The sequence below is a fragment of the Clupea harengus genome, chromosome 19 (genome assembly GCF_900700415.2).
Source record: "Clupea harengus chromosome 19, Ch_v2.0.2, whole genome shotgun sequence".
In the NCBI taxonomy this organism is placed as follows: Eukaryota; Metazoa; Chordata; class Actinopteri; order Clupeiformes; family Clupeidae; genus Clupea; species Clupea harengus.
In genome coordinates this window covers 19,212,932-19,239,499 of record NC_045170.1, presented here as the reverse complement: position 1 = coordinate 19,239,499, position 26,568 = coordinate 19,212,932, and the positions used below count along the sequence as shown (strand labels likewise).

Below are 26,568 nucleotides of genomic sequence, written 5' to 3'. Positions count from 1 at the left end.
TAGGTTTTCTTAAAAAAGACATTCACATCCAAAATGATGAAAATGTCTTTTTCCTGTTTATTTACGTAATATTTATAGATATTTTACAAAATAAAAAACATATGAAACAAACAAACAAAAAACCCTAACAAGTCTGAGAATCTTAGAGGGAGGGTTGGGAAGAAAGCCATCTAACAAACAAGGAATACAGTACTTGTGTTTTATATATATATATATGTATATATATGTACAAGACAAGTTTATCCATTTTAATTATTTGTTTTTCTTTAAAACGCACAGTACAAAAAGAAATTCAGTGACAAAAAAAAAAAAAAAAAAATCCTCCATCTGCGCTCTCAGCTTTAGGTTTTCGAATAATCATCTTAAACGATCACCCATCAGGAGCAGGTTGCCATGGAGATGGAGGTGGGGGGTTTCAAGAGAGAGGGAGGAACAGAGGAGTAAAAGAAAAACACCATAAGGGTGGCCTAGGGATGAATTTGACCTCTTCAGTGAACAGCATTACTAGGCACCCTGGTTAATGTAGTTGCATGACACACACACACATAATTCTGCGCATACCAGCAAATGGGAAAGACTACAGCTAACAGAGACCAGACAAAGGGCAGGGATGGGGATAGGGTGTTACAGTTAGGAAAATAAAGAGATTTTATACATATGAAAAGGTGCCTTACAGGGCTAATGACGTGCCCCACATTAACAAGTCCAAGATCAACACACAGGCCACCCTTCACACCACACACACACACACACACACACACACACAAACACACAGACAAAATACATACACTCTGCTTATATATCTTCCACTTTTATACATCTTCTATATTTATATTTGGTAAAAAATAAACTTCACAACTGCTTTGCCGATTTAAAGATCCTTTAACCAAAACAGAAAACCCAGTAAAAACTCAAAAGGTAACAAAGAGTGTGTGAGTGTGTGTGTGTTTGAGTCAAATAACCACCAGCTCCAGTCACAACTCCCTCACTCTTAAAACCCCCAAAAAACAAATCAAGTAGAAGAGGAAAAAAAGAAAAAAAAAAAAAGAAGGAAAAGCAAAGAATCAGACACAAGCATACAGGAGCCGAGCTTATAGACATTCTTTACAGGTGGGAAGGGGGCTAGGTGGGGTGGAGCTCTATGGTACACACAACAGAGAGCTCTATGGTACACACAAGAGAGCAGTGGTAGAGAAGAGCGGGTCTTTGAAATACGAAGAGAGAAAGAAAAAAAAGAAAAAGGAAAAAAAGAAAAATCTTAACACTCAGCGCTCGGCTCTGGAAGTGGCCATTTCCAACCATAAACAAACCCCCTCGGCCTTTAAGACGGCCCCTGCCTGACAGCGCCGCTCTGTGGCGAGTGCTGACACTGCGGTGGGGCAGCACGGGGAAGAGGGCAAGGGGAACTTCATCAGGTTAAAGGACACACGAGAGGGGTGTGTGCATGTGTGTGTGTGTGAGTAAGTAAGAGCATGTGTGCTAATGTGTGCGTATGTCAGTGTGAGTGTGTACGTGGGAGGAAGCCGTTAATTGCCTCCCCAGTTGTAGCTGTTGTAAGCAGACTTGGTGATCTGGGACTTCTGTTGAATGGAGGCACTCTGACTGCGCTGTCCAGAGGCACTCTGGGGAAGAGAGACAGAAGGACACATGAGCACCAAACCAGACTAACCACATCCCTCCCACACGCTACACCGAATGGTGCCCAAGCCAAGTAAGAAGTGGTAAACACAGAAGAATGCAGTTTGCCAGTTCCTCTTTAGACAAAAAAAAAAAAAAGAAAACTTGTCTGCACACCCTGACTGACTCAGTTCTATGTGGCAGTAATAAAATAGAAAATAAAAAAAGTCAGTCACATTTATTTTCATTCATTCCCCTTTGTCTAATCCAGCTGAGGAGGCCTAGCACTCGTGGAGGTCAACCTTCCCTAAACATTTTTTTAAACGAGTGCATCTTCCCTCGTGCTCAGTTACACTCTGCTCTATGTGTTGGCCCTGGCGAACATGCACGGATGACGTGTTCTGTACATGCCACGCACCTGGCCATCCTGCTGCATGTGGTGGTGCAGGATCTGGGAGGGGTGGGTCTGTTGGTGGGGGGCCAGGATGTGCATGAAGGGGGCGGGGGCGTAGCCGGCGGCTGCCTGGGCATTGATGGGGCCTCCGCTGCCCAGCGCTGACGGCAGGCTGAAGGGGGCTGCAGGAGTGCCTGCGTGGAAACCCTGCTTCTCAAACGACTGCTGTGAGATGGAAAGAGAGAGCGAGAGCGAGAGCGAGAGAGCGGGAGGGAGAAAGGAGAGAAGGAGGGGGGGACAAAAACCTTTTTAATATGACAACCTCCAATCAATGACCTTAAATGGATACAGTCTATTTATCTAAACTGCTCTACATTTTGGTCTGCTATAGTGATACTGTTGTTGTGTGTGTGTGTGTGTGTCATAATTTAGCTGCCAGCAGTGGATGGTCTAACATGATCTTGCATGTTAGTAATTGAGAACAATGGAAATGTTTTAATGGACTGTCTGTGCACACTAATGTTGGTGCAGGCATGTAGCTTGCTGTAGATACGTGTGTGTTCCAGCCTCACCTGCGTCTTGGTGTAAACAGATCCCGAGATGTCGGGAACCCCAGTGTTACTGGAGGTCACGGACACTCCTGAGAACCAGAAAGACAGACAACCAGGCAGGTCACACATCAGATTCAACATCCTGGAGGACCGAGAGAAAGCTACCATATATGCTGGATTTGAGAGTACGGCACTCCGTTCCAAACAGGAGTCTAGTGACCACTGAACAGATCAAGATGACCAGTAACAGATACAGTAGTCAATAACAGAGACTATGTAGACAAGAAAACAACAATATGCAAACTAAACTTTTGTAGTTACATCACAGCCCTTGACAAAAGGGCATGATGTCGAGAGGCTGCAGGACTTGACCTGCGCACGCACGCACGCACACACACACACTTTCTGGGTTGCCATGGAAACGAAAAAATGGGGTCAACTTGTGTGCACCGATATAAGTTGCAAAGAGATCTTGGTTTCGAGGGAAATAACAAGCCTCTTGGATAGTAAAAACTACGCGCTTCCTTGGAGTGAAGCCAGATCCTGTCAACTTAGTCATGAACCCCAGCTATAGGCACTACAGAGATAACCCTACCTTGGTGCTACACAAATAAGCATTCTCCCTCAGTAGGGTCGGTCTATCTACGTACAGAGCTCAGAAAAAACAGCATGCAGACACACAGATGATTAGACTCTTGATCATTATCAGGAGCTCAAGACGAGACTGAGATGAAGTGAACAAAAATCCTGCCTAGTGAGGAATCTCCAATATCACAGTAGAGCCAAAGTAGACATCAATCATTTAACTGTGTTGGTTTGGTTTGTTTCCATGGGTGACTATCTTCATCACCCATTCCTATGTTGATCACTAAACCAGCCTTCATCTCAACCTCTGGCTGGCAATGAGAACTCTAGAAAATATATGAGGACAAGAGTTGATAACTGACATCACTGGTTTAGATTTAGACGCCACTCTACTGAAATATGTCCCTCAGCGCTCCTTGTAGCTAGTTGTAGCTATCACAGATCCAGCAAGTGCAGTGTGCATTTACTGATGGGCAAGACCCGACCCTGCCATCCCTCTGTATGCTTTGAAGAGGGCACATTGACATTTTAAAATGTACGCACCCAAAACACATGACTATCCCAAATTTATACCATATTTGGTACGAATCAATAACCCTTAGTACGCCTGTTTTTAAATTCACTCATCTGAACAGCAGCAATGAAGGGGTGACGAGCCATACGCAATGGCAGGACATGACGATGACAAACATGGAAATGAATTATGGGCAAAGAATGATTTGGACCTATGACGGCGCTAATTGGGGATTTAAAAACTTAAAATAAAAAAAAATACACAAGAGAGAGAAAGAAAGAAAAATAAGGTAGAAAAGGATGAACGTAAAGTGAGAGTAAGAGTCCGGAGGGCCAAACAGCTGGTAGTGTGTGCCCTGCCCAGCCAACCCCAGCGGGGTGCGTGACGGCGGTGATACCCCAGTGCCCCGGCTCTCCGTGGGAGGTCAAGCGCAGCAGTGAGGACGCAGTAGAGGCACAGGAGTGACACGGGTGGGGTGGGCGGAGGAAGGAAAAGAGGGGGTGGGGGTGGGGACCGGCGTATGGCGGCACTCACCGACTCCTGGGCCGGTGACCGAGCTGGCTGGCTTGTTTTGTGCAGCTGAAGCGGCGGCAGCAGCAGCAGCAGCAGCGGCAGCCACAGACGTGGCGTAGCCGCCTTTACAGAAATCCCCACTCCCTGCCGAAGCCTGGCCCATATCCTCATAGCCTGCAACATCACACACACACACAGCCGCAGCCCACAGCGTTAAACACACCAGGCAGGGAGGAAAGAAGAGGAAGGGTGTTGGGGGCGGGGGCAGGGGGTGAAGATGCGTGTGAGATGAGTGGGGGTGGGTGGAGATGGAATGGGGGGGGGGGGGTTGGATGGAAGCAAGTAAGCAGCGAAGCAGGTGAAAGGGATGCCAAGGTGAGCAATAAAACTAAAGAGCCGGGTTGAAGAAAAGCAAGAGACCTAGTCCTATATGACCTTTCAGGATATTCAGAAGGAGGAGTTGAAGGGGGGAGAGAGAGAGAGAGAGAGAGAGAGAGAGAAAAAAAAAAGGAGTTGATAAAGAGAACACGAGAGCAGATGAACTAAAAGTAGTTTTGGGGCAGGAAAAGAAAGAAAACAGCAAAGGTGAACTGGACGGCACTTTGCCTCGGCTCCGAGGAGCCAAATGAGAAGAAGTGGACTGATGCTCAAGGAGTGGTTTTCAAAGAGCGGCGGGGCTAAGAGTAGACATTACAGAGAGCACAACAGAGACATGACTGAGCACACGTGTGCGACACACACACCACGTGAACACACACACACGTGCACTGACTGATGGGACTGAATGAGCAGAAGCAAGAAGCGTATGGAGAACCACCTGCCACCCCTCCCCACCCCAGCCCGTTCCCCCTGCCTCCCCTCCAGAGGTTCCTACTAGTTACAAGAGCACAGAGAGAAGCATGAGCAACGCCAGTGATCTGATTACTACGGTTGATCCAGTGGACACTAGGAGGGACAGGAGTACATCTCTAGCCCCAAGGGCTGGATTAGTTTCATGGGATGAGAAACATTCAGTGTGTGTGTGCGTGCGCATATCTGTGTGGTTTATGAGAACAGCTTTTCGGTCATCAGAATATTAACCTCCGCCAAGGAGGTCATGTTTTCAATGCAGATTGTTTGTTTGTCTGTGCAAGATTACGCATGAACTGCCAGGCTGATTTTCCTGAAACTTGGTTACGAGGTGGAGCGTGGGCCAAGGCACTCAAATTTCGGACTGGATGCGGATCCAGGAAATTAGATTTTTCCCTTTCTTGGAGATTGCATGGTGGAGGTCTGCACTCTGAGTGCCCTAGTTATATTTGTGGTATGTTTGCACTCAAAACTATAACACACACACTTGCATTAGAAACAGGCCTAATGTTAACGTCTCTAGTCTACGAGACCTACCTGACTAACGGCATGGGGCCTGTTCTACATGTGTGCGTGTATGTGTGTGCGTGTTAAAGCACCCGTGTATGTGCGACAGGCGTCTTACCCGTCCCGTATCCATGGGAGCCATAGCTGCTGGCCTGCTGGAAGGGTGTGGCCGAGGCGTTGACTCCCACACCGTGCTGCTTTGACGAGGTAGGCGCCACCTGAGACCAATTAGGCATATGTACACACAACTAGGCACAAGAATCTCTTTCAAAAGATGCAATAAGCAACAAGTACCTGCAGACACGCGCACACACACAAAACACACATGCGTTTGTGTGTGTCGCATAAACAAGACTCGAGAGGCTATTCCCAACTCAAGTGATCAATTTCGCTCTATTGCGTTCATGTTAGACTGTGGTAGTCACTCGTGGCTAGCCAAGAAGTGAAGGTGCCAATGTCTCACCGGGAACATGGCAGGGCCGTACTGGAAGGTGTTGGCCAGGCCGGGGACACCGGGGTAGTAGGGAAGGCTAGTGTAGCTGTAGCCGGGCGGCAGGGCGGGGTTGAGGAAGGGTTGCTGGGCGGTGTGGTGCGCCTGCGTCTGGTTCTGCTGCGGCTGCGACAGCGTGGTGGCAGGCGCAGGAGACGAGGCATCGCCACGGCCAAACTTCGACAGGTCGCCTGCAGGAGAGCGCCGACGAGCGAGGGAAAGGGGAGAGGAGAGGAGAAGAGGGAGAAGGATGGAAAGAACAGAGGCAGTGGGTGATGAAACCGGAATGAAAAATCACATATGTGGTCAAATAAGAACAAAAGTTTGATATGTGCAGCAGACCAGTGCGATACTGAGAGGTCATAGGCCTCGAGCACAGGGGGAAAAAACACCCAGAACAGGATGCAGGCTAGACTGCTGCATACCATGTTGCTATGGTAATGCAGAACAAGGTCAACTGATACATCCTTGCTAAAAATAAACAACAAATATCCACACCCAACCAGATTTTAGTCTGATTCCAGTAGCCAGTATTTGCCTGCACTACAAAGACACAGTTTAACCCAAGTATAGGTTGCAGAGATGCACACTGTGAGACTGTTACTAGGCAATATGCTCACCTGACTATGGTTTGCCATGAGCCCTGCTCCCCTACCAGAGTGTTGCTAGGAAACTAGCTCACCTGAATAAGGGTTGTTGGTCAGGCCGCCGTCTCTGCCAGTCAGTGCTGTGGTCGGGGTAGCAAACGGAGCAATGCTGTAGTAGTCCTGCAGACACAAGCAGAAATGGTTCCTCTCATCACAGCAAATACACTCACAGAAACAAACACAAATAATAATACAATACACCAACCTAGCCATGTCCCTCCCATGCACACATACTTCCCTCAATCACACACATAAGGCGGTTTTCCACTGCAGGTATAAACGGGCCGTTTTCGGGGAGAAAAATATGTACCTAGTCCAGAAACTGCTGGGTGGGGCTTGCAGTGATGGTTGACACTTATTTGTTAAACGTGACGCGAGCGGAAGACAAAAGGCACCATTTTAAAAACCACCAAGAATATTTTGGTGAATACAGCAAAATGAAAATGAACGATAGCTTACGGGGTTAGCTTGTCACGGCCACTGAATGACCCCACGCAAAACGTCAGAAGAAATACAGGCTTTACAGGCCACTCTAATCAATCCTAATGGTGCTGTTATACTCAAGCAATTACAGCTGCCATGAAGCCATTTAAAAATCAAGTCTTGGCAACATTATAGCAAAATTTTACTGACTTGTTTGACCTTGGGGTAACGTTATCTAGAAATTTTAGGATTTAATGGTCTAGTGTTGGTGCTGCCGCTGGCGTCGTTATTGTTTCGTGCTCAGAATTGATGTTATCAAAGAGCCAAATTACTAGGCTATGTGGACCTGTAGCTCTAGTTCCTGCAGAGGAGTAGGAGAAGACAAATGACAGAACAGCGAGCCGTTCCTGTAAAGGTTCACTTGAAAGTCCTACAAGTTCCTGCAGTGGAAAAAAGTGCCTATACATGCAATTGCACACAGACAAGTAATGTGTGGGAGAAATCCCAGGACAAAGGCAAGTGTCAATAAAGGCGGTATGTGTCGCAGCATTAAAGTTCCAAGCAGCCTACATGAGGGCTGGTGGATATCCGAAGAGGCTGCTGATTGGTCTGGCACTCACTGACCCCCTGTGTTGCTACGGTAATGCAGGACAGGGTCAACTTGGATTGCCACACGTAGATGCTACAAGTCCCCACTAGCCGCACTCTAATCCACCCTGTCTAAAGGATGAGCGGCAATCGGGGCAAGTGGTTAACCATGATGGTCATTACAACCTTTGGTGAGTTAATGGTTGGTTAGTTTACAGTCTGACAGACAAGCTTAGAAGCAGAAACCTTAATGACTGCTGGGAAATGAGTAGCTGTGTTAGTGTGCTGTGGTGAGCCTGGCGACTGGCCTTCATTTGCCTTTCCCAGTGTTTACTGACAAACTTAAGGTATTTCTCCCACCATAGGCAACAAGCTTACAAAAGTGCAAATCTCCAGTCACATACAACTTGCATTTTAAAATCATGCATAGAAAACACACCATAATGCACACCACAACAACCTGAAATGTCAGGCTGCTGGACTCACCAGTGGTATCCTTGTCTGGAGCATCTGCAGGTCTTCGTAGCCATACACCTGCGGCTGAGAATAAAGGGGGCAGAATGAACACAGCTACATTATTTCGTTGCATACTGAAGGAGAGGATACAAGTAGCCATTTTGTCAACTATTTTGTGTGCACACTGTGTTCCATTAATCAGACCAGATTCTCCAACCAAAGGGAAAGCCATAAAAGGGAGGGGGCTGATGGATGTCAATACAGGATGCTGGTTTTTTTTTGTGCGCGCGCACACAAACACACACCGTCCCACCCACCGTCCCACTGTGTTACCATGGCAACCGGGATCAGAGTGAGATGGCTTGCTTCCACACAGTCAAACAGCCGCATACAAGACCCCCCCCCTCCCAATTTCACTTCAGGAGAACCCAAGGTCAAAGCCCAGAAACCAGTCGAGGCAGTGAGAGCTGGAGGCAGCGTACTCACCGGGTATGCGTGGAGCAGGCCGGGGGCCATGATGTAGGGGTTGGGCAGCAGGGGGGGCACTCCAGGGGGCAGGTTTGGAGGCGCTTTCCCTGTGGAGGAAATCAGAAGGGGAGTGTTTAGACGAGGGCACAATGGAGGTGAAGTTAACATATAAACACGTTTTTTCTTAGCCGTATCCGATGCCCGGTATAGAACAGTTGCGGGCACCTTGACTATCGTTTTCAGATGGGGTACTTACTGGACACATTCATTTAAGAGGACAGTAGTGGACAACTGTACTTGAATAGGAATTATATACATAATAGAGCAACGACTGAAACTGCAAAAAGTAAATATTTGGGAGAAGTCTGCCTACACGCCCACCATGAGGCACTGTAACTTCAGGTGGAATGAGGCTCTGGAGGCTCACCTGAGGCAACCGTGCTGCGTGACGAGGACGAGGAGGCAGAGGCAGCCGCCATGGACGAGGCCACGGAGGAGGCGGTCGCCGCTGCGATCTGCTGGTGCATGATGGAGGTAGCGGTCATGCCGCCGGCCGCGGTGGTCAGGCCCATGGCCATGCTGACGGGGCCCAGGCCAGAGGATATTCCGGGGCCCGAGCCCACCGAGGAAGAGGGGTGCTGGGCCACGGGGCTCATGGAGACCATTGCCACGCCCGAAGATGACGAAGAGGAAGGAACGGATGAGGGGGTTGAGACATGGGGGAAGGAGGAAGAGTGCAGGCTGGAGTCGCCATCTACCCCACCATGCTAATGGAGAGACCGAAAGATACAAAACATCAGGAACTGACTGTAGCACTAGGCAGTATATTAAAGTCTCCGATACGATCAAAAAGCACATGGCTTTAGCAACTAATTTAAGAATGCAGCTCAAGCTCACCATTAAATGAGAGTTACCGCTGCGAACCGAAGAGGGGGGGGCCATAGAGTTCTGATGGGGAGGGTGTGAACTGGAAGAGAGAACAGAAAGGCTTTATCATCTCAGACATCTTCCAAACGATTATATGAGAGACACACACACACCTCACAAACTAACACAATCCACAGGTCTTACTTGTTGTGTTGGGGCGGGGCCATAGAATGAGAGGAAGGGTCTTCATTGTGGCCCAGTGCGTTGGGTGACGTCTGATTAGCTGTGGTCAACAAAGAGGTGGGACCCGTCGTACCATCAGCCAATGAGCACATGCTGGAGACGGAAGGGGCGGTGGCGTCTGAGGGGGTCTTCACTGACACTGCAGAGCCTGCTGCAGCTGCAGAGGAGTCGAACACACATCAGCGCACTTTAGAACGCTTCTAGAATATTCCAGATTGCCACAATGTAAACTGCATTTTCCGTGCCGTCTTGTGACTCTTGGTAGAATCTTCACCGAATACAATAACTTCCAACTTGAGCATAAGTGCTCATTAAGCCTAACCCCAGAGAGGCCAATGCCAGGCAGGTCATTACTGCTGGCACATTTCAGTTCTGACTGCCACACACATTACAGTCCTCACTCAAGTAATTTGCCCCTAAACTGGTGAAAGTCTGAAGATGCTCAGACACAAGGCTTACCTTCTAAGGATTGCGTGGTCTGGAGGGAGCTAAACCCATTCTGTTTTGGTAGAGAGAGACAAAAAAAAAAAAGGTCACACACATGCAGAAACACAAATACTGCCTTAGCAAGCTTTAGTGACACAAACACACATACAAGGGCAAAAACAAGGCAGAGTACACGGTTAGATGGACGGCATGTGTGCTCACCTTCGGCTGCATGTCCTTTTGGGGGGACGAGGAGGCAGAGGGCGGGTAGCGTCGCGTCTGATTGGTTCTCTGCTCGTAGAGATCCATCTGGCTGGGATTAGACAGGGCAGGGGTAGGCTCACTGAGAGGAGAGGAGAGGGATTAATAATCTACCCAATTTACAGCAAGGTGGAAAAAACATGTGTTGAAAGACGAGAGCGAGCAAGAGTGCAAGCGAGATTCACCTGCTGCCACTTGTGTAAAGGCTGTTCTGACCCTGGTTGCCAGGCGTTACGCTGGGAGCGTTCGGTGCGGACTCGTACTCTGGAAGTACTGGTTCTGATCCAAACTGCAGCGCTCCAAACTGCAGGTTGAGTCCCGAAATATCAGACGAGCCCGGCATCTCCACTGCCATAGATGGAATCTGAACAAGAAATAAGGACACATTAAAACCACACACAACCACACACACACACACACACACACCTCTACAAGGAAAATGTAAAACCACTCTTCTGCATTTTCCACCACCAATGCCAGTTAACGCCTGACCCCTGCACTAACCTTAGTGGAGATTGAGGCCCTCTTCTTCTGCTGCTTCAGCTTCTGTTGTTGCTGCAGAGGAAGGGAGCTGGACCCGTGGGGATCGGCGGAGCCAGGGGACACCTGTTGCCCGGGGGCGCCTGGTTTGGGCAGCGGAGAGGCGGCAGGGGTGAGGGGGGGCGCGGCTTTGTCTTGCATGAAGGCGTCCATCATAGAGGCAGAGCCTGAAGAGGGGTAGGGCTGGCGCTTGGTGAAGGGGCTGTGCACTGACGCATCGGGTCCCGCCTTCAGATCTATACAGACAGACGAGGGGACAATTAGATTCTGGACTTTCCTGTTAATCAATATTTTTAACCTGCATTCAGGTTCTGCAAGATTATGCACATATGTTAGCCAAACTTATTTCCCCTGGTAATGCTAGTCCTGCCCAATCAGAAATGAGGCACTTAATACAGTGAGGTGTCTTTTTTCAGCTGTGTTGTGTCGTGAGTAAGGGTACACACCTCACATTTGAAAAAACTTCAAACTCAGAGCAGAAAAGCAATCTGGACAATGGGGGGGGGGGGGGGGGGGGGGAACACACGCAAATGACACATTCTAAAGACGGTCACCTTCAATCAGAGCCAGTGCCCTCCGCCTATTCATTTTTTAATGCAGGTGTTTTTAGCCCAGAGAAGTACAGATCTGTGAGTTTACTTAAACTAAAATCATGGATCGGTTAAGGACTGACAATTTGGTGGTTGCCTGGCAACAAAATAAATAAATAAATAAATAAATAAATAAAGCAACAAAAGGTAGTGCAGTGTGCATCGCGTGTTGCAGGTTAGCTGAATGGGGCCTTAAGCTTTTACCGCCATCTGCCTTAACTGTGTTCTTTTGCTAGGAGGACATACTGGTGGGAGCTTTTTTTGTTGAGTGAAAGGGGGGAAAAAACCTCAAGATGCAATTCTGGTTGTGTGAGTGGAGGTTTAGGGGTGTGAGGGGGGATTTAGCGGTGTGCCTACCATACTGGCCCAGAGAGCTGGAGCCTGTGTCCCAGGAGGAGGGCCCTGTGCTGGGGGGCGCCGTCTGCGAGTGCTGGGCAGCCAGCTGGGCCAGCGCCTGGGCCGTCTTGAACTGCTCCAGGAACTGGGACCCGCTGGTTGGGCCCACGCTGCTAGCCTTGGGCTCGCCCACCTCCCCGAAGCCTTTGGTCAGCATGCTGACCTGCAGTGCAGGAGAGAAAGAAAAGGAGAAAGTGTCTTAGTTGCCACAGCGCTCTGACATGGAAACTTGTTACAGAACAGGATGACCAAACGAGAGGGACCATGAAGTAAGGTGACGGCGACAGAGTGTGTGTTTCCGCACAAGGTCTTTGGAAGAGCAGACCATTCTTTGACAGCATAACATGTGTCTTGTTTGTATTTCTCCACATGCTGGCTTTATTTACCATGAGGTGTAATGTAAATGTGTTCATATTTAAGTGCGTGTAGAGATCCACTGACCATGCTGTGCTGGTTGTAGCTGGAGGTGGCAGGGGGTTGGGAGAGGGGGCTGGCCTGCTTGGAGTTGCTGAAGACCAGGGACCCGGAGAGCGAGGGCGGCTGCTGGGCCTCCATGGAGGAGGGGTCAGGCTCGGTGGAGGAGGCGGGCGGGGTCTTACCCAGCAGTACGGCCAGGTCAATCCTGCAGGGACACCAGAGAGGCAGACAGTTAGTGCTTTAGTTTGGTTGATATGTTCATAGTACAGACACAGACACACGTTCATATGTATATTATAATGTTATTACATCATTATTCCCATCTGTATATACACCTGTGTGTTTCAGACTCAATCTCTGTTCAATAAGGTGTGTTCTGAACATCGGTGTGTGTGTGTGTGAATGTGTGCCCCGCACCTCTGTCCAGCAGTGATGGTTACGTTCTCTTGAGGGAGAGGCATGGAGGCCACACTAGAGGCAGTGAATATCTTGGTCTCTGAAAGCTACAAGAGAGAGACGACTGAGGTAAGACTACAACAGCACAGCGTTACAACAACCCCCCCAAAAACTCGAGGAATAATATAATGACAAAATGAGGCAGCATGAACAATATACACTTCAGAAAAAGGTCTCTAGATCTTGCAAGGCGCATTCGTGTGTCTTACGTCTTCATTCCAGTCCTCTGTTCCCCATTCCTCTGTAGCAGTCCTCCAAGCTCCTGTCCAGAGAACACACATACATTAGTGATCGGAAAACATATGGCAGTTAGTTGGATATTTTATACACACACACACACACACACACACACACACACACACAGACAGACAGACAGACAGACAGAGCCACAGACAGAGAGACAGAGAGAGACAGAGAGAGACACATGCACACACACATATGCTCAGTGCTCACCTGGAGCGGAGTCGAACTTGGCCGTGAGCTCCAGTCCTGTGGAGGAGGGGAAGTGTTGTTAGAGCACAGGCATCACCAGGGAACAGCAGGGTTCTCAAGGACATGCTGCAGTGGAGCAGCCTAACAGGGCCGGACTAACAACATGGAGGCTACAAATAAACACTACTCGCTCAATATGGAAACAGTTTCTATGAGGTCTGATGGATTGGAGATTTTATTAGTAGAATACAGTATGTATGAAATGTAGGGACAAGATCAAAGAGGAAGGTACACACACACACAAAACAAATAAAAAATAATTCCAGGGATGAGGGAGAGAGGGATGCAGGAGAGAGAGCCAGAGAGAGGAGGGGGAGAGAGACAAAGAGGAGAGGGAGAGTGTGTGTGTGTGTGTGTGAGATGTAGAGCGAGACGAGACACTTACTGGACCCATCTTCCTGTTCTGTGCTGCCGGTGTTGCACCAGGTGCTTCCCCCGGCGTAGCCGTCCTCCGTGTTTTGGTTGGGCTCGGCGTAGTCCGCTGGGTTAAAAGTCCTGGAGGGAAGGGACAGGGGCAGGCAGACAAGAGGCGGTCAGTTAACATATACATGGGACAGCCCGTCCATAATTGACAATTTCACTCTATCCCAGTCAGGACAAAAGAGAGAGTGGTGCTTAGGAATGGCAGAGTCTGGCTATGTATGGACTTGTATTTCCAGGCAGGAGACACACCAAAAACAGTAGGACAATAAAAGAGCTTGCCAACATTAGACTTTTTCCAAACGCTATCATTAAAACTTGCTGCCAAGCGTGCTGGGCTGACTGATCAAGGTGCGATTTCCAGACCAATTATAGAGGAGCGAACACACACCCTTTACCCGTAACTTGAATCATAACATCGCCCGACCTTCTGACAACCCTCTAACAACGTTCCCAGAGCGACAGTGTTACCTGCACACTTCAAACAGCTACCTGAGATGCACTGCAAATGATGTGCTTACATCAGAGTAAAGTGAGGGAAGAGACGAGATCTAAAAATCATAAAATCTATTACCAGTGAGGAATTCCAACACACAAGTCTGCTCAAACTCCTTCCTGGTTTTTTTTGGGTGTCTGTCCGCTGGCAAATCTAACTGCCACATCCACTCATGCCATTGGGTTCTAGCACCAAGTTCCCACCTCGTGACTTGACGGACACACCAACACACCAACGGCGATCCACTCACCTCTCGTCTCCTGACAAATCATAGCTGGGGCCCTGATCAATCTGGCTTCAGAGGGGAAACAACAGGAGTTGCGATTAAAGGCAGCCCAAACACAACAAGAACAGACTGAAGACAACAGCAGTGTAGTGGTAGCCTAGAGAGTCAAGGGGGAATTTACAGCAGAAAAAAAAAGGAAACAGAGAGACAACAACTAACTTCAAACTCTACAAACATGCACAGCTCTAAGCCTAGACATCACACTCCCAAAATCAGTGTGCATCCCACCAAAGCAGGAGAGAGAGGAGAGGCAAAGAAAGTGCACAACTGCAATGCTGGGTACAGTCTCATGGTGCCAACAGACAGACAAAAAAAAAAAAAAAAAGTAAAAAAAAAGAAAGAAGAACTACATGTTTTTGAGCGACATTTTGTCTTCAAGGTTAGTGGACAAAATTCCTTCCTCCAACACACACACACGCACGCAAAGCCCCTCAATGACCAGTGACCTCCTTTGGCATGCCAAACTCCCTCTACCCTGCATGATAAATGTCTTCACATGGTTATGTTGTCTGAAGGTTTCTCTGCTCATCCTTTCTGATCCAGTAAGCTAACACAATCAAAAGCTGTATACACAGCAAATCCATGCATATAGTTCCTCCTGTCCGCTTCTAGCCTCAAACGTTTAGTCATGCGCGTGTCTGAGGTTCAAGTCTGTGTTCCCTCCAAACGAATGTGTTCGCGTTCCTTCTCATTACTCACAAGCGCTACCTTACCAGTAAATAAGACAAACGGTCTGTGACAAACAGCATTTCTGTGCCCGTGCATTAATCCAGCGCAGCAGAAGTTCAGCTCCATAAATCAGCTCACTCTATGAGGCCTCAATGTTGGCCATTCACTTCATTAGAGAACTAGTACAGGATGCTCCCTTAGTAAACACATTAAATCACAAAGCACTCTGGCTGTGTTACGCAAGCAGCTAGTGGCTCTGGAATCCAGATACATCGCAATTATACCGCAGTGGCCCTCTTGACCCTATCTGCCGTCCTATATACCATTCTCCAGGAGTGAACTAGATGGCAAGTTGACATTTTGTAGCAGGGGGTGATACACTTCTACTTGCAAATGTCACTTTCAAGAGGACACGGTTTATTTAAAACCATTTTTGAGTATAATTTGTAGATGTGGGAGACAACCACGGCAATGGCTGAATCCATTTTTGTGCCCTGTACATTTGCAGTCTCATAGAACAGTAGAACTATGGAGGTCTTATATGGTTAATGTTAAAAGCATGATTTGCCTAAAGTCTGGGTCAACACAGGAGACAGGAGCTCAAGTGAGGTTGATCTATCGCCTACTGTTAAGTAGCGCAGCACTGTCTACTACTCTTTGCCAACATGCCAACCACCTCATCAATCTCTACACCATGCCCATGCAGAGCTCAACAGGTCAGGCGGGGCAGTCGGCCCGCTCAGCCTCTGTGTGCGCCCTCTGGTGGGGTTCATTTAAGGACTTGGAGCTGGTCTCTAGAACAGTGGGCTGGGCTGGGGTGGGGTGGGGGTTGGTGGGGGTGAGCCAGACAGAGCTGTGAGGAGCTCTGGAGGAAGGAGCGGGTGCACATACTTACCCCATGCCCTGCGCAGAAAACCGCCCGCCTCGCCTCCCAGTTCCTACAAGACCGAAAGATGCACACACAGGTCAGACAGACAACATGCAGCATGTAATTGCTTATGATGCTTTAAATCACAACAGAAGCCATCTCTAATTTGCTTGATTTGTCTGACTAGACTACATAGGGCAAGTACTCCGTGCTACTGAAAGGGAGTGCTGAAGCAAGAGGTCAAAGATCACCTCTTACTCTCCAGGACATTGTTCCTGATATTCTTTCAAGATAACCTGCTATGACAATCACGTGGTGTTGTGTGTGTGTAAAAGGGAAAGTACCGATGAGTTGGACGGAGGGTGTGGCTGACCCACCTCTTCCTCTTCCTCTGCCCCTCCTGCCTCGCTCTGTACCACGGCCTGCTATTCCACCTGTTTTGGTCCCATCCAGGCCGTTCTCCTGCCCGCGAACTGATGAGACAGAGGGAGGAGAAATAAAGCAAACATGAGCAAATCAAACACTAACGCTTCAAGTTAAAGGGAATCTTCAGGATTCTGTGACCTGGACAGACAGAGATACACCTGTGTGTGTGTGTGTGTGTTCGCCTCAATAACAGTAAAGAAAACGCAGAAGATTGACTGTTTCCACAGTCCTTTTCTACAGAAACTGAATATTGAAGTACAGAAACTGTAGACATGGTCATTCTCTACAGTTATTGAGGTACACAGACACAGGTCTCTCTGTAGGGATCCTTTCCATGCGGTCAGACACATTATGAGCCCGTCAGTGGGGAAAATACTTTGACGCCGATGCTTGCCCCATGGGATTACAATGTGGAGCCATTTTGCTGTTGCCAGTTGAAGTTTTCATTTTCTAATGATGCTGAACTGCTACATTTGCATTCTTCAAAACTCAACCATTGCAATTCCCTGCACACACAACTCCCATTTCTTCTATTGATCGCATCTCTGGACGTGAGGCTCCTGTTACACCAGTCCAGGCCTGCACAATCTTGCAGTGTTAAACCGTAACTGTAGCAATTAATGGCTTCCTGTAACCTGACCTCTCGCCTTCGATATCTGTGTCCCTCTCCTATGTGGGCGTTTAGAGCGGACAGGTGGAGCGGCTCACTCTGTGCCTGGGCACCAAGGAGAGACTCCGTTACATCCTGTAATTCTGCTCGGACGCATTCTGGGCTCTGGGCCATAAGTCCTGATAGCTCCTGACTACAGGTGCAATGGGTGATGGCGGAGTGGAGCAGAGACGCATTGAAGCAGCCCCGGAGTAAATTGGACAGAGTAAATCGGTACCGGACAGGCAAAGTCTGATCCGCATTACAACTCAGAGCATCTCGGTTTTGCTGTGATGCCTAGATGGCTGTCAGAGAGCCACACACATCACCAGGGAAAGGTGTTAAGTTCCAGTGCGAGACAGTATTACGAGTCATCTGTCTGGTTTCGCTGAGTGCACGGTCTTCGCGTCAGGGCGAGTCAACAGGTGAAACCGGCCGTCACAGGTTTGTACTTTCACTTTCTGGATCATCCCCCCCACAACCCTTTACAGTTAGGACCCAAGGGCATCTCACTTGTAAGTTACTTTAGACAAAAGCATCCGCCAAATGATAATGTAAATACACACACAATTACTCCAATAAAAGTAAGATTAGGCTTGGGTGGCATTACAGTATACCAGAGTATTCAGAAATCCCAATGGTATGTTTCCAATACCATCAACAATACAGACGCTTCTCTTTCTATTAAAATGATATGGAGATGCTGTATAAAAGGAGATGTAGTGCAAAGCACACACCAAAGGTCAGTCTACCGGTGAGAGTGTGACCGCTCGCATTAAGGACATATATTTAATACAATTCACAGCGATCTTGCCTTTGTTTTTATTGGTTTACATTCACACTACTGCTGGTAGATTAGTTAATAATAATTTATTTGATTTGTAATGCACCCTTCATTCAAAAGAATCTCAGAGTGCCAACATATTAAAAACTAACTATAATAATACAATAAAATAAAAATGAATGTTAACTAGGTTTCCCATAACCACAAGGACGTGATTACGTTGTGTGCAGGTAAAGTGGTGTTCTGTTGAAAATAAACGAATCTCTTTAGTCTTTTTAACTCAACAAGTTGTCTCCATGTTTCCCTAGCGCTCAAGCTGCACACTGTTCAGCCTGTTCACCCTCAGATGCTTTCAGAGTTCACAGGGCATGATGGCCACTGCACTTTACTAAACATTAGGTCATTTCTGCTCCGTCTCCTAGTTCATCTATTAAAGTAACACTATGCAACAATTTGACACTTTTTGAGAAATGGTTTTATAGGCAACTAGTTTTGGTACCATCCTGAAATTCATTTTGATAGCATATGGTCATGTGAAGGACAGATAAACACCTGTGTCTTCCCCACTAGCCATCCAGGATATGCCCTATGTAGTTTTGTGTAACGGGCTGGTACACCCTGCAAAAATGAAAGAAAAGCTTTCGCACGCATGACATTGCCAGCTAAACTGCCAAAATACACCAGTTAGTGTGTTGGCAAACTTCTATCAGTGTCAGCTGGGCTGTTTGCAAGGTTTTTGCATACCTTTTAGGTAGTTAGCGTACTAGTTTTGGAACAGTAAAGACTTGTCTAAAGCCCTATTCGGACAGGATTAGTTTCACATGGGGAGACGGGGGTAATGTAATTATTACCAGAGTTTCTCAGTGATTTCAGTCCCGCTCAAATGCGCCATTCCAGTTATTTTTACAGACTTAGAGCTGTCGTGTCAATAAGGATTCTGGCACCTTCTACCTTCTGTATAACGAGCCGCAGAAATAACCTCATGTTACACTAATCCCGTGTGAATAGCCATGTGCGAAAATATTCCGTCATATCCTGTGGGAAAGGAAAAGTGCCTGCGATTGTTCTCAGGTATGAAGGTGCTTGAGGAGGCATTTAGTGAACTTCAGGGGTAGTACGATGCACAACACTCAAATCCAAAAGACGATACAAAGGACTCCTCAGAAGTGCGACACTACTGGACACGTTTGTTGTCATTTTAAACAGAGATTTCTTGTACCGTGCAAATCCCCCCCCCCCCCCCAGTCATATATCATGTACCCCAGTGAGATGTCAGGTAGGTATGACTGCATGAAAAAATAGATACCACCCAAGCCTATTTAAGATCATTGTGTCATGTTGTATGACAATAAAATCAGACCTCAATGCTGTTGGTGGCCATTATAAATCCCAACCTCTGCCCAAACACACACACACACACACACACACACACACACACACTCACACTCTCTGCCCCGGCTCGCCCCTCGGCCCCTGCGTGGGGCTCCACCGCGGCGGCGGGCCACATCCCTCTCTCCTCCTCTGTCGCGGTTCTCTTTCCCTTCCTCTCCAGCCTCCGTCTGACTGCTCTCCTTCTGGCCCGACACGCTCTTCTTCTTGCCTACCATCTCCCAAGAGTCCTGCAGTCACATGATGGAGGGGGTCAAAGGTTAACCAGTTATAACAACAACAACAGCCAAGAATTTCTTATTTCAAAGAAACTTGGCACAAGCCACAGTGTAAAGGTGGATCTATAAATCAGTACAATGGTGACAAAATAGAAAATAGAATGGAGACAAAATGGATTCCAACCTGTTGGTTTGCTGCTTGTTTTGAAGTGTCAAATATCAAGGACAATGTCAAGAACATAGCTAGTCAAATCATTTGGTCTTTTTTTTTTTTTTTTTTTAAAGACTATGAATACTCTTTCATAATACCTAGGTTCTCTCTCCCTCAACACATACGTATGTAGAGACCATTGAGTTTACATACTAAACAGATTTAGAGTTTATCAGGGAGTGCCTGATACATTGTGATGCCTTTAGTTGCTATGACTACGGAAGTTCTTTTGGACGGAAACAGGATCAAAGTTCACCATATTTTAACTCAGTGATGTTGAGTGACAAATTGTCGCTGGAATATTTTGAAAACTATATTGAAAACTGGTCTTACCGTGTCAGGATTGCCCTCAAGCAGTACGTTGATAGCTCTGTTGACGTCTCCATTGCAGTCGTGCAGTGCAATCATGGATTCATCCTGGTCCTTGCCTGTGATGTCAATCAGCTAGAGGCGCGCGCGCACACAGAGAGAGAGAGAGAGAGAGGAGAGAGGAGAGAGGAGAGAGGAGAGAGGAGAGAGAGAGGATCTCAGGTCAGTTCTGATCAGCCAATGCTGTAAATTTTGATAGTCCACTTCTTAGCCTCAAATCTTCACATCTCCTAATCCAGCAGTCATTTGTGAATACTGTGTACAGGTCCCTGTCATTCTGCTGGGGTTCAATCAGTTAAACTAAAGTCACTTGACCTCGATCGACAAGGCTACAAGTCCATCCATCCATCATCACCCCCGCCCCCAGGCTCCCCCACATTCCCGGTCTCTGACGTTCCTATTTCAGTCGGAGCTGAGTGCAGAGAGGCCGAGTCAGGACAGGAAGGGAATGCCGCGTGAGCCCAACCGCTCCACGGATGGAGACGTGAAACTTCTGCCACTCAATTAAGCTGATAATTGCCCAGGCACTCGTTCCATTCTCCTGTGCACTGCAACCCATCTGGGCCATTTAACAGGAGTCTGCACAGTTGCATAACACAAAAGCTACACTGGGCTCTGCTACTGAGAGGATGGGAGTGTGGATGGCAAGACAAAATGGTATTTTGCCAAATCACTGGCCTTTCACTCTGGTAACAAAATGAACATGGCTATTCTAAACGTGCCTGTTACAAAGGAGCCACTGTTGTTAGTCACAGTGTCACTGGTCTCCATTTAACCATTTCTTTACTGACTAAAGCAGCGTCTTCCTCATTGCTGTTAGATTTAGGTGGTTTTCTAATTTAAGTTCATAACTTCACATAATTTCACAGTGTACAAGTTGTGTGAACAACCCCCAAAAAGCTAGTTTGCATAGCACCAGGTCACAGCCATCGAGGTGGCCACTGGCCTTTTGTCTATGTTGATGAGCCATCAGACATGGTTCCTGCCTTTTGTGTGTCTTGGAGCTAGAAACATAGTTGGCTTTTGTCTACAGACACGACAGAGTGGTCGAGGCCACAAGGCATTAGCATCTATATGGCCATACCTGACCATAGCCCCAGTCAAGCTAGACTTTCCCCTCTGACCTCCAGACACACCCATCCCCTCCCCTTTACACCTCATGTTAATTCTGCAATATAAAATGTCTGTATTCTCTGTAATGTTTGGAGAAGATGAAGCAAGGAGAACAAGCCGTGAGCAGACGTGCCTAGCGCATGCTCGTGCTGCGCCGAGCTGACCGTGGCTAGTGACTGAATAAAACACATTCTTTCGCTAAGCCGTCTTCTACAAGTCTGTTATTCCTGAACAAGCTAACTTGAACCAAGCGTGGGCATCCGACGAATTCGACGGAGGACAGCGAGATCTTTCATTGCATAGCGTACCTACTGTACAAGGCATGTTTAAAGAGGAGTAAGCTGCTTGTCGTTTTCTGGTTCAGGAAAAGCTCAAACACTAACCTTTGCTTGAATAATGAAGTTTTCATAACCAATTCCCAATGATACACTTGTGCATAGATACACAGACAGTAATGTGCTTTGTCTCAAACCCAGTATACAAGACACTGAAGCATTCAATTCTGTAAATGCATAAACAAACATCTGTAACTATGATGATTGAATGGGTATGCTGCACAATGTCTCTTTTTGATTATTAGACACATTCACAGAATCATGTGGGGTTATTACTATGTGTGATACTTTGGTAAATACTCACTTCAAATAATTACATTCCTCATTTATGGAATGAGAAGTTATACAAACTCACAAAAGAAGGTCTTACTGCTTTCCTGGTACATTTTCCAGTCACTATAATCTCCCGTCCATTCCCTCACCTCCCACAAATACTACTTCATAGACACCGTCAGATATCGTAATACCAAAAATTGGTTGGCGTGCAAACCTCTAGCAGGGATGCCTCTGCATGTGGATGAGAAATGCCATCATGCCCTGTGACAAACAGCATGCAATCTAAACGCTTCACTTTGGCTGGAGTGATTCATGGTTACTGAAGGCCTAGAGAGCTTGCGTGTAGTTATAGCAAGTAAACATTGAGTATTCAAGCGTGACATTTAAGTTCTGCTTGTTTGGTAACACAGACTTCAGACTGTGCTTACAACTTTGGCACTACAGAGATGCCATACCTCAGGGACTACTCTGGACACTGAAGTGGTGCGCTGGCCAACTGTTTGAGGAAATGTGAATATGAGCTGACATGTCAGTAGTAAGACGGTGGTAAATGTGTGTTAGCTCAGTTCTGCAAATACAAACTTTACATAACAGCTTTTCAGATATATTTTAAATGTGGGACTGCTATAGGTATCGCTAACGGCAATAAATCCAATTCTGAAATAATCCACAGACCCTACTTTATGTACAAATCCCTACTGTAAAAGTCCATTATAAAATTGCTGAGAGAACACAAAGCTCATTGACTTCAAGCTTTCAGGACAATCCAAAGAGCCATCTTAGTTCCCATCAGTGCTCCTGTCTCACCTGTTTGACCTTTTCCTCAAAATCAGCATCATTGTGGTGCGAGATCATCTGCGCGAGTCGGATCTGCTCAGCAGTGGCCTGCAAAGACAAAACAACCACCATTTAAACCCACAGCAGAAAACGGCAAGCACCACGAAAGGGCTTGGTGCTGGATTGAGATTGACAAGAGAACCGTGACTCTAGGAAGCCGTTAAGTGCTTGACAGCAGGCTGGGAGTATGAGGAGGGGCAGAAGTCTGAATCAAGACAGAAAGCACTTAGGAATGCAAAAAGTGAGGTTCTGGGCAGACAGAGGGAGAATAAATAGAATTGAACTGTACTGGGTGGAAACCTAAGAGGCTGCACTGTATCCATAATGGAACCAGTGCAATAGGAATGACTGGGTATATTTGTTGCCCTTGTCCTAAAATCACTCAGTGGAGCTGCTTTTACAAATAACTAAAACTACTGTGGTCTGTGAATTGCACTTCCAGTTCTCATTACACGTGGATCAGTCATGCAAAAAAAAAAAAAAAAAAAAGATGTGTCGCCAAAACAGGCCAGCTCTAAATCAGCCTGCACACAATGGGTGCATGCTTGCATCTTCCTCCGTGACCTGATATAACTAAGAGTTTTTGGAATCAGCTGAAAAAACGTCTCAGGGATGAAACTCCTCTGAAGCACTGAATGGGAGACCAATTCCCAACATGGAGACACACCCTCACAAGACCCCAACTATGTACAGAGCTCTGCACTCAAAACCCACTGACAGTTTCCTAACAGTCAGACAATAATCTGCCCTCAATACTCATACACATCAAGATCACTTGAGATTCCATCTCCTTACTAAGGAGCTGACTGCCCCCTCCATAGATTAAAACAGGGGTTAGAAAACATAGAAAGAGAGAAGTTATCGGCCTTTATTCCTCAGATCAATTCCTATTTTGAATTACATCATGTTAGAGGGTTACCTGGGGCCTCTGCTTGTGCTGTGATTGGCTCTGTGTCTGGCCTTGTGTCTGCTCCCAGTTGCTCCGGGCTCGGCTTCCACCCACCGAAGTCATCATTTACAGTATATACAAATAACAGTATTTACAAAGGAATAACACCTGCAGAGGGGAAAAAACACACTAAGATTAGAATTCATCTTGGCTATAGTCAGGAATTTGCCTGAATGCTAAAATAGTTCTAAAAATAACATGCACCATAAACAGGTCAGCTTTTTCCCTAAACTAAACGTGCAATGCGCCTGTAGAGGTACCTATTCAATCTAAAAACACCAGTCACCAGTGGCCTTGGCGATGCCATCTTGCATAAACAGCCTATCAAGACTCACATGGCCGACCTACTCACAACTGTACATCATTCGATCATCAAATCTAGACATTATTGCATGGTACTTATAAATATCCAATTGACCTGGTTAGACAATAGCAAAGTCACCGACTTGAAACACCGAAGATATGAAGGAAAACAGAAGCCGAAGTTAAACCAGGTTAAGCTTCACTTCCGCCCACTGCTTGTTGTTAGCGAGCATGTGCTAGCCGCGCGGAGAAACAAGAGCATCCGATCTGCTATTTCCTCACATCAACAAAACCAGATGAAGGGATATGCTGCTTCGTGTTCTCCAATGGCCGTGACTCATACCATGTTTTTTGTCGGGAAATATCTTGACTAGACGGTGCAAAGCACATAGTTACATTCGAAAGGAAGAAATTCGACGCAGCCATCGAATCTCCCTCATTTTTACGCCCCTGGTCAACAAAAAAAGCCCCCATTTGCTATCGAGTCTCAGCAACACGCGGGTTAACCGCGGGAACAACTTGGAAAGATGGACGCTGTGGTGACGGCGTGCTACCTAGCTACAACACATACAACACAAACCTAGTTAATATGGATTAACATGTCAGAGGCAAGTGGCAAGCCTCAAAATCAAATTTTCCGGTGGGCCTCTCTGGCCTTGTAAACTTTCAACACCACGGCCTGAATTTTTTTTTTTTTAAAGCTTTCGAGATTTAACCATCTCGCTAATGGTAGCTAGGCAGGGCTTTCAAAGTGTACGTGAAGACGACGGATAGATAGACTGATATCACAGACATTCATATTTAGGTGGCATTTACGTAACCCCAATCATAGGAATTAACGTAGGCAAACTAAATGGTTAACCGAAGCAGTTTACTAAAGCTCAGTTAAGTTATTAGCTAATACTAAACTAAGCTAACGTTCCCTAGCTGCATTTAGAACAGGATGTTATATGACTTCATTAAGAAGCTTCATTTACTCGCTTAGCTTTTGCAGCTATACCATTTTAGTTAACAGAATTAGTCTGGGCTCTACTATACATTAACGTTAGCTTGTTAAACAATGCGATATAACGATAGAGTCTTTTGAACACTCATCTTAACGGATCAGGACATTTAACAAACTAGATCACTAGATATCTTACCTAGCCAAGATTGACGTGACAGTGTCCAGTTAGACTAACTACTGCTAGCTAACTCTTAAAAAGTTAGCACAGGCTAGTGTTAACAATGATAGCGAACTTAACGTCATCTTAACACATCAGCCGTTTAGTTAGCCAGCCATCTAAATCATTGCAAAAGGTAAGGTTTGTAGCTTCAATTACAGATAGAAATGTAAAAGTAGATTGAGTTGAGTGACAGCCCAGGGACTGCATAAATCAATATAACGTTACCTACATTTAGGTTGCCACCGTATTATGTAATGCTACATTTTGAGATCCCTGTGCTACCTTGCTCGCTAGCGCATAGACATAGTATACATAGTATACTAGTCTATGCGCTAGCGTGCTATGATGCTAGTTAGCCAGCTACCATTGGGAGTCTGCGTTCGTCGTCGCATCAGCCTCATGGCCGAGATAGCTTGGCATACTCAAATAAATCTAACGTTAGCTAGCGGGCTAGTTAGCTTGCACTCCCACGCTAGTCCCTTTGAAGTTGTCCACTAGTCTCAATTTATCAGTGCTTTTACTTAAAAAAACCGAAGCTAAAGTGATTCAGTATCCACAGGCATGATTAAAATAACGTTAGCTTTCAACCCGTGAGAAGTTTCGCCAGTCGACATTCTGCGGCACAAGATCAGAATGTACCCATCCCTGTGACCGTAACACTCCGTACACTAACACACTTGATTTCGAGGCTTCATCGAGGCCCCTAGGCCCTAAATAATGAAAATAAATAACAAGTAGCATACTGACCAGAAACCCGGCTGGATGAAATTTCTACTGCCTTTACAACTGACCAAGCGGTCTAAAGATCGACCTCCTAGTCAGATATGCACAAAATCAAAATCCTCTAATCTTTACTTGATACACCTAGCCGATGATAAGGCCGAACCGACTCGCGCAGACAATAAGCGAGACTCAGAATTTACCTGTTTCTCTTCCACACTGACAAGCCAAAGCGCCGCGTCACGTGGTTGCCGGAGCGCACTGCAGCCTTCAGGAAGCAGACCCTGACCACGTGATACCTACCAAACGATCCAAGTGTAAACGATCACATCGATTGACAGGTAGGCGCATCCACAACAGCGGGAGTTACTGATATCTGCTTACTATGGTATCTTACCAGTTTCATGTAAGATATCAGTCTATGATATGTACTTACTATAGACATTGAATTCTGTACACTTAATAACCTACAAATATTCTCTATCATTAGATATAAACCACATGTCCAGAATAATATTCTAATTGAAACCACAACTCTATCATATATATATATTATATTTATATATAGTGGGTTGAGTTATCGTATATCCCCCGTTCGGGTTTTGCCAGCTTTTGGTCATCTTGTGGTCTTAAATTGACCACAAGATGGCAGTAGGCACGTTCGATACCTTCATGAATTGGAAGTGATGGATGTTGATCTATGCGCCATATAAAGCAATGAACTTGAATTTTTATAGACTCTCAGATTTTCAGTGTAATTTGGAAGATGCTTTAGAAACGTGATTGTGCACACA

At 46.5% G+C, this 26,568-nt stretch overlaps 1 protein-coding gene across 15 annotated transcripts; it reads right to left on the bottom strand.

Moving 5' to 3' along the window:
* On the bottom strand, positions 1 to 26,075 carry ubap2l (ubiquitin associated protein 2-like). Of its 15 annotated transcripts, none has more exons than XM_031585848.2 (30): positions 25,978 to 26,075; positions 23,556 to 23,693; positions 22,607 to 22,684; positions 20,040 to 20,150; positions 19,333 to 19,507; positions 16,374 to 16,502; positions 16,057 to 16,099; positions 14,457 to 14,501; positions 13,676 to 13,785; positions 13,252 to 13,287; positions 13,008 to 13,060; positions 12,760 to 12,845; positions 12,367 to 12,547; positions 11,887 to 12,088; positions 10,904 to 11,175; positions 10,585 to 10,763; positions 10,361 to 10,481; positions 10,172 to 10,211; positions 9,674 to 9,869; positions 9,500 to 9,569; positions 9,030 to 9,369; positions 8,621 to 8,709; positions 8,165 to 8,218; positions 6,703 to 6,787; positions 5,994 to 6,214; positions 5,649 to 5,748; positions 4,196 to 4,348; positions 2,584 to 2,651; positions 2,036 to 2,236; positions 1 to 1,622 (listed from the first exon to the last, which is right to left on the bottom strand). In XM_031585848.2, the coding sequence occupies exons 2-30, from the start codon at positions 23,649 to 23,651 to the stop codon at positions 1,527 to 1,529; spliced, it is 3,630 nt and encodes a 1,209-aa protein (XP_031441708.1). In that variant the 5' UTR covers positions 23,652 to 23,693; positions 25,978 to 26,075; the 3' UTR covers positions 1 to 1,526. The 15 variants fall into 15 exon arrangements, with proteins under 15 accessions (XP_031441708.1, XP_031441707.1, XP_031441710.1 ...); XM_031585847.2 differs by lacking the exon at positions 25,978 to 26,075 and adding an exon at positions 25,802 to 25,971; XM_031585850.2 differs by lacking the exon at positions 25,978 to 26,075 and adding an exon at positions 25,802 to 25,971 and having other exon boundaries at positions 2,036 to 2,233.
* Between the last annotated feature and the right edge of the window lie 493 nt (positions 26,076 to 26,568).